At 39.2% G+C, this 7,877-nt stretch overlaps 1 protein-coding gene across 1 annotated transcript; it reads right to left on the minus strand.

Annotated features, from left to right (window-relative positions):
- Positions 1-5,427: 5,427 nt before the first annotated feature.
- On the minus strand, positions 5,428-6,537 carry LOC113616892 (interferon alpha-1-like). Its single transcript, XM_027100262.1, has one exon. It carries the CDS (start codon positions 6,178-6,180, stop codon positions 5,611-5,613), a length of 570 nt encoding a protein of 189 aa, XP_026956063.1. The 5' UTR covers positions 6,181-6,537; the 3' UTR covers positions 5,428-5,610.
- Positions 6,538-7,877: the final 1,340 nt, after the last annotated feature.

Genomic DNA, 7,877 nt, shown 5'->3' on the forward strand with positions numbered 1-7,877 from the left:
TTTTGTTTGTCTTTCAAAGGGGCAAAGACATCATGATGGAATGTAAGAAATTCCTTGGATTGCATTGTCCCCAGGAATATCCTTCCCTGCTCTGTGATTACTTGCTGGGTCCTAAGGACAAAACAAGTTTGCAGCTGGCACTGAGGTAACCCTCGTCCCTTCCAAGACTCCGCAGGCTGCTGTGGTATCAGTGCTGGAGACACTGCTAGTGGCCACATCCTTGTGGGAGAACTCTGTGCTATCTCATGCACCTCAATCTTTTCTTCTCTGAAAAGGAATGTTCTGGAGAAACACTTGCCTCGGTGCAGCTGATCTGTGTTCTTCCATGTCCTGAGGACCTGCCGCTGTTCCAGTGAACGCTTTATACATCTCTGTTCTCCTTCCAAGTTCTCAAGCTGCTGCTGCCTTTCAACTCCATGTTTCCTGCGCTTTGGGCTTTTTGAGCAAATAAGAGTCCTGAACCAGGTGAGTTCCTCCTAGTGCAGTCAGCACGTGGAAGTGTGCAAATAGAGGCACAGGTGAGCTCCTGGATTCTCCACCACTGTTCAGTGTTGGGCAGGGTGCCATCTATTTACTGTGTTTCTCTGGGAGTCTGGACAGTCTGGACCTGCAGTGCTTGGCAGGCGGAGAGCGTGGAGTCATATGAGAGTTTCTGACAAACCTAGAACTTTCACTCAGCTTCTGCTTTCCATTGGTGGCTTTGTAGTCTTAAGGGGAAATTGACAGCCAGAAACCCTAATGGAGAAGGAAACAGCTGTATGAATGGGCAGTACAGCTTAATGCAGAGTGAATGGGGAGAGTACACTGGATTTCTACACTGGGAGAAAGTAAATGATTATGGTATTTGAAAAATGAAAGAATGGGATCCAGGAAAGCAGAGATGAAGGAGAGTTATGCCATGTATCAGAATCAGCAGATAGATAAATAGAATTTTATATATATCGTATACCTTATACTATATATTCATAAGTATGTAGCATAGATATGTATTATTATATTATTATGCATAAAATTACATACAATTGATGAAACAGTTTTTCCCAGTTCTGTTTTTTAGGCTGTCAGTGTTTTGCAGTCAGTGACAGAGAGAGGGAGAGGAGAATTCATTATTCCCATTTAGATCTGTATGAAAAAATAAGAAGATAGGCACTACCTGTTAGCCTTCACTCAGTGGATGATATTCTGCTAAAGGCTCTTTAATGTTCCAGTTTGTGTAATACCACAACAACTCTAGGAATATTTTCATTTACTTTATATTTGAGGAAACTGAGGCTCAGGGAAGTTACGTGATTCTCCAGGATCACACATATGTCCTGGCAAAATCTACATTCAATGCAGAATCCTATCTCACATATAAATAATTATTTAAATTTCATCCTGTTTAATTCTCAAACCCTTGGTTTCCTTCTTCAGTGTTTCCTGAAGATCGTTGTTCCCTGGCTGACTCCTAACTGCACTGGCTACTCCATCTCTGTGTCCTTGGCAGCCTCTCCTTCTCTTTCTCAGTCTTAAAAGTTGAAGGTCCTCATAAGCTTTAGGTCCTCTTCTCGTTCTACATCCTACTCATAAGTAATGACATCCTTACCATATCTTGATTTTCAAATATGCAACAAACACAAATTAATATCTCCGTGATGTACGTTGTTGTAGATTCCAGATCTGCGTATGCATCCACCAATGGGAAATCTGTCTTTAGATGTTTGTAGAGCACTTTATAGAATACATCTGCCTTCTTGAAAAGCCTCATTCCAGATGCTAGTGAGAGAATCCCGTTTCCTTTATCTCTCATTGTAACAGGAAACTTAATTGAAATAATTTTAGCATGATTACTGTTTTTATATCTCTTTCTTTTCCAAACAGAACTCTTTGGCATTTGCTTTTTTCACCTCTTTTTTCGTGGAACTATTATATATCTGATATAGAAATATGAAGTTGTAAAATATAACCTACTGAAACAAGTGAATGATGAGTAGAATTCATCATACAGGACTTCCCTGGTGGCGCAGTGGTTAAGAATCTGCCTGCCAATACAGGGGACACGGGTTTGATCCCTGGTCCAGGAAGATCCCACATGCCGTGGAGCAACTAAACCCGTGTGCCACAGCTACTGAATCTGAGTTCTAGAGCCCGCAAGGCACAAATACTGAGCCTGCGAGCCACAACTACTGAAACCTGTGCACCCTAGAACCTGCGCACCGCAACTATGGAGCCCACTCACTGCAACTGCTGAAGCCTGCGTGCCGAGAGCCTTTGCTCTGCAACAAGAGAAGCCACTGCAATGAGAAGCCTGCGCACCACAACGAAGGGTAGCCCCCGCTCGCCATAACTAGAGAAAGCCTGTGCATACCAACGAAGACCCAACACAGCAAAAAAAAAAAAAAAAAAATTCATCATCCATTTTTCACTATGCTTTGAGAATTTAAGCTATTTCTTTTTGTAAGAATAAACAAATCCAGGCTGTCATCTGGGGAAGATTTTCATAAATTGAACAAGAAAATAATTTGAAAAAAGATAAAGGTAAGCATATTTTATTATATTTGAATACATTATAAAGTTGAACGTGATATTATACAAGCAAAACTATTTTAAGTACCATACATAGTTGGACTGAGATAAAGTAGAAGAATAAAATAGGTGAATACATTAGAGCCTTTTGCACTTTAATCACTGTTATTTTGACCTCCTGGTCTGATAATTCCTAAATTTCTACTGTATCTGAGTCTGTTTCTGATATTTGCCCTATCACTTCAAACTGTGTTTTTCACCTTTTAGTATGGTAAGTTTCTTTAAAAGTTGAACATGATGTACAGGATAAAAGGAACTGAGGTAAATTGACCATTAGATGAGTATTTACATTTATTTTGCTAAGAGGTTGGCTGTGTTTACTTCTAGTCCTGGACTCTGTTTCTACCGTCTTTATTTTCCATATCGGCCAAGCTGGCTTATCCTTCAGGATTGGTCTTCTTTTTTTTTTTTAAATTAATTGATTTATTTCTTTATGTTTGGTTGCCTTGGGTCTTCGTTGCTGCGCATGGGCTTTCTTTAGTTGCGGCGAGCGGGGGCTACTCTTCTTTGCGGTGCGCGGGCTTCTCATTGCGGTGGCTTCTCTTGTTGCGGAGAACAGGCTCTAGGTGCACAGGCTTCAGTAATTGTGGCACGCAGGCTCTAGAGCACAGGCTCAGTAGTTGTGGCATACAGGCTTAGTTGCTCCGCAGCACGTGGGATCTTCCCGGACCAGGGCTTGAACCGTGTGCCCTGCATTGGCAGGCAGATTCTTAACCACTGCATCAGCAGGGCAGCCCAGGATTGGTTTTCTTGAAAATAGATTTATTAGACCTGTTTGGCAAATAACCACTATAGGAGACAGATCTGCATCTTGTTCACCATTGTATCATTAGCACAGAGTTCATAACAGTTACTCCAAACAATTATTAACAGAGTATTGGATTTTCCATCAAACCTCCCATTAGAAGCTTCTGTTGACCTCGCATCAGAACCTTATATTGAAATAATTAGTAACCATCATTAGATGACTCAGTAGATTTCTACTGAGCCTCTTGGTTCATCATTCTCCATCTCACAATGAAGATGTAGGGTGGTGAAAATTTAGGGCCTAGGATGCTAGATAAAGTTAGCCTTCTTTGCTTTCCTGGTGTCAGAGTCTTTGTAATGTTATACATTCTTTTTCAGTTCATATTTTTCTCGGCAAGGGTTGTCTTGCTACTACTGAATTACTTCCTGTTTCAACTTGAGGTTAGTTGCTTAATAGGAAAGTAAAAACGGAAACATAAACGGAAACATTATGATTTTCCATAATGTTCAATACATCACTAATTTCCTTCTCCATTCAACTTTCTTGGAAAGCGTCATTGCATTTGATGCACTGAAGTAAAGTGAAAACAGATACAAACCTGACTATGATGAGAGTGAAAGAAGTAAAGTGACTCCCCAGGTAAAACAATGACAGTGGGAGTTCTTCTCTTCTCTTGTCACTCTTCCACCTACTCCAGTATGGTTTCTGCTGATTAATCCCACCAAATCAGCTCTCAGTAAGGTCAGTGCCATCTGTTTCCCATGTAGTGGATGATTTCAATCTACAGAGCAGCTTACTGACAATCAGTATAATGTTAATCAAAATGATGATAAATTATCCTTGTGAATAATTAAATGTCATGTTTTAAAGTAAATAAAATATTAAATATGATTATGAGTTACAATACATCAAATCCATGAAATTTCTTCTGAGGCAAAAATGTTTCAGAAAGGGAAAACCATGCAGAGAATAAAATGAGCCACCTTCTACTCTAGGTCCCAGCCTTGCGTAGGACCTCCTTTCTCTCCTCCAATTCAGATGGCAAATATCTCAAACCTGTTTTCTATGTATATTGTCATTACCTTCTTTTACTCATCCTTCCACCTTCTCTTCACCTTCTGCTGATTAAGTCTACCAAACAAGCTCTCACTAAGTGGCCAATGCCATCTCTTTTCCCAATGTAGGGAGCATTTTCCATCTATGATTTCATGAATGCATTGAGTCTTCTAAGCAGTTTCAGTCTTTTCAAACACGGTCTTCTCACCATTCTCTTTTGTTAACATATGGCCATTCCATGTCTGCTTCCTTTGTGGTGTTCCCTCCCTTTTAAGGTTAAGGTCATAGGACTCAATTTTAAGTCCTTTTCTCATTCTATACTGTCCTCGCATTTGATCACTTCTTCAGTTCCATGCTTTATACTTCGTGGGATTGCTTGTAAATTGCCATCTCCAGTATCCAATGGACATTTGCACTGAAATGCCTACTAGTTAACTATAGGTAATATCTACTGCTTTTATTTTTGTATCCTCACATGGCTTGATCCACCTTCTACTGGGGGAATTCCATTTTTCTCCCTCTCATTGTAGCATTCAACCTAACTGATATTCATTTCTACTACAAATCAGAACTATTTTTAAAATAAGTAATAAAATTTAATTGAATTATGAATTAATTATTGTTTTTAGGTTACTCTCCTTAAAAAAAAATCAAAGTTATAAAAAGCAAGATTGGATTAGTTATGTTCATGTCTGTGTCCTGAGGGCAACACAAAACCTGGCTAGATTTAGTCTATTTTTATTTCTAATGTGAGAATCGTAATGATGGTCAAGGAATTGTAACACATTCTTTAATCATTTTGCACATTCAGGCTTGGTGTTTCTTTTTTAAAGAATAAACAAATGAAGTTTTCTATAGTAAGAATTTAATGAACAAAGAAAACTCATAAACTGAGTTAATACAAAGTATATATTTCTTAACCACAATGTATACATGCACATAATATTATGTAACTAAAAATAATTTAAATCTTTATAAATAGTGAAATAAATATTAAAATAGATAAATAAATATTTAAGTAGATAAGTAAGTAGATAGATCAACATGGGCATGCATCTATGAGGGACGAGTGCCTGTAGAGTAGAACATCATGTTGCTTAATATTCCTGAAAACACTTGACAAATTCATTCAATTCAGGGCATGATGAGAGCAGAAATGAGAGTCTTTGACATGGCAGCACAGGTGGAAGTGTGGTCTTGTTAGGCAGTGAGAATCATTTCGGTGTTGAACCAGGTGTGTGTCATTCCTTCCTCCTGAGTCTTTCTTGCAAGTTTGTTGATGAAGAGAAGGATCTCATGACTTCTGCTCTGACAATCTCCCAGGCACAAGGGCTGTACTTCTTCTCTTGCAGATAGACAGTGATTCTGTGGAAGTATTTCCTCACAGCCAGGATGGAGTCCTCCTTCAGCAGGGGAGTCCCTTCCAGCCCCGCCTCCTGCATCACACAGGCTTGCAGGTCAGTGAGCTGCTGATAAAGTGCAGTGCAGAACTTGTCCAGGAGGGTCTCATCCCAAGCGGCAGCCGAGCCCTCTGTGCTGAAGAACTGGAAGGTCTGCTGGATCATCTCATGGACGACAGCGATGGCTTGAGCCTTCTGGAACTGGTTGCCTCCAAACGCCTCCTGGGGGAATCCAAAGTCATTTCTGTCCTTCAGGCAGGAGAAGGGGGAGATTCTCCTCATCTGTTGCAGGAGCATCAGGGCCCTCGTGTTAGCCAGGCTGTGGGTCTGAGGCAGGTCGCAGCCCAGAGAGCAGTTGGAGTTGCAGCTGAGCAGCACCAGGGCCAGGAGTAAGGACAAGGTTGGGGCCATCGGGGACCCTGCAGATGCTGCCGGCCTGGCTGAGGTGGGGACTCTGTGAACCCTGCTCTCTAGGTTCTCTGAAGACCTTCCTTCAGGCTTGGGTCTTAAATAAGAATGTATTCATTTCCATTTTCTGAATATTTCTTGTGACTTTCTACTTCTGTTTTTGCTTTTCATTTTGCACCTCCAAATGGGTTAGGGTAGTGTTTCGCAAATATTTTTTTCCATTATTGCCTCTGCCCCTGCCCACAGAGCCTTCTTAGATAGTTTTTCCTAATTGCCCCCGCAACATTAAATTTTGATAACACATATGTCCTGTGTATGTATTTATGTACTCCATGGATATCTCTACTCTGTACATATAAAAAGTGCAAAGCTTACTCTTTGTATTCACTGCAGGATTAAGAATGACAAAAAGTTTTAAAGCTATTGAATATTTTTTTTAAGCTATTGAAGTTTTAAAAAATTTTTGTCAGAGTAGAGTTGGTTTAAAGTGTTGTGTTAGTTTCAGGTGTACAGCAAAGTGAATCATTTATACATATACGTATATCCACTCTTTTTTAGATTCTTTTCCCATATAGGTCATTATAGAGTATTGAGGAGAGTTCCCTGTGCTACAAAGTAGATCCTTATTATTTATCTATTTTGTATATAGTAGTGTGTATATGTCAATCCCAATCTCCCAGTTTATCCTACCCCCCTTACTCCCTGGTACCCATAAGTTTGTTTTCTTCATCTGTCACTCTGTTTGTTTTGTAGATAAGTTCATTTGTACCCTTTATATAGATTCCACGTATAAGCGATATATGATATTTATCTTTCTCTGTCTGACTTATTTCACTCAGTATGACCATCTCTGGGTCCATCCATGTTGCTGCAAATGGCATTATTTCATTCTTTTTTATGGCTAAATAATACTCCATTATATATATATATATATATATATAATATATATATATATATATTATATATATATATATATATGTACTACATCTTCTTTATCCATTCCTCTGTCAATGGACATTTAGGTTGCTTCCATGTCCTGGCTATTGGAAATAGTGCTGCAATGAACATTGGGGTGCATGTATCTTTTCTTCCCTTTTTTCTCTATTTTTTAATTACTTTTTATTGGAGTATAGTTGCTTTACCATGTTGTGTTAGTTTCTGCTGTACAGCAAAGTGAATCAGTTATACATATATCCTCTCTTTTTTGGGTATCCTTCCCATTTAGGTCACCACAGATCACTGAGTAGAGTTCCCTGTGCTATACAGTAGTTTCTCATTACTTATCTATTTTATACATAGTAGTGTATATATATCCATCCCAATCTCCCAATTCATCCTACCCCCTTTTTCCCCCCTTGGTATCCATAAGTTTGTTCTCTGTATCTGTGTCTCTATTTCTGCTTTACAGATAAGTTCGTCTGTACCATTTTTCTAGATCCACATATGAGCAATATTATACGATATTTGTTTTTTTCTTTCTGACTCACTTCACTCTGTATGACAGTCTCTAGGTCCATCCACATCTCTGCCAATGGCACAATTTTGTTCCTTTTTATGGCTAATATTCCACTGTATATATGTACCACATCTTTATCCATTCATCTGTTGATGGACATTTAGGTTGCTTCCAGGTCCTGGCTATTGTAAATAGTGCTGCTGTGAACATTGGGGTGCATGTATCTTTTTGAATTATGGTTTTC

This window comes from Aethalodelphis obliquidens, unplaced genomic scaffold (genome assembly GCF_003676395.1).
Source record: "Aethalodelphis obliquidens isolate GAN/ISIS:26980383/991018 unplaced genomic scaffold, ASM367639v1 scaffold785, whole genome shotgun sequence".
In the NCBI taxonomy this organism is placed as follows: Eukaryota; Metazoa; Chordata; class Mammalia; order Artiodactyla; family Delphinidae; genus Aethalodelphis; species Aethalodelphis obliquidens.

What these genes read in the sequence shown, in the direction of transcription:
- LOC113616892 (XM_027100262.1), bottom strand. Translation starts at nt 6,180, where the DNA reads ATGGCCCCAACCTTGTCCTTACTCCTGGCCCTGGTGCTGCTCAGCTGC.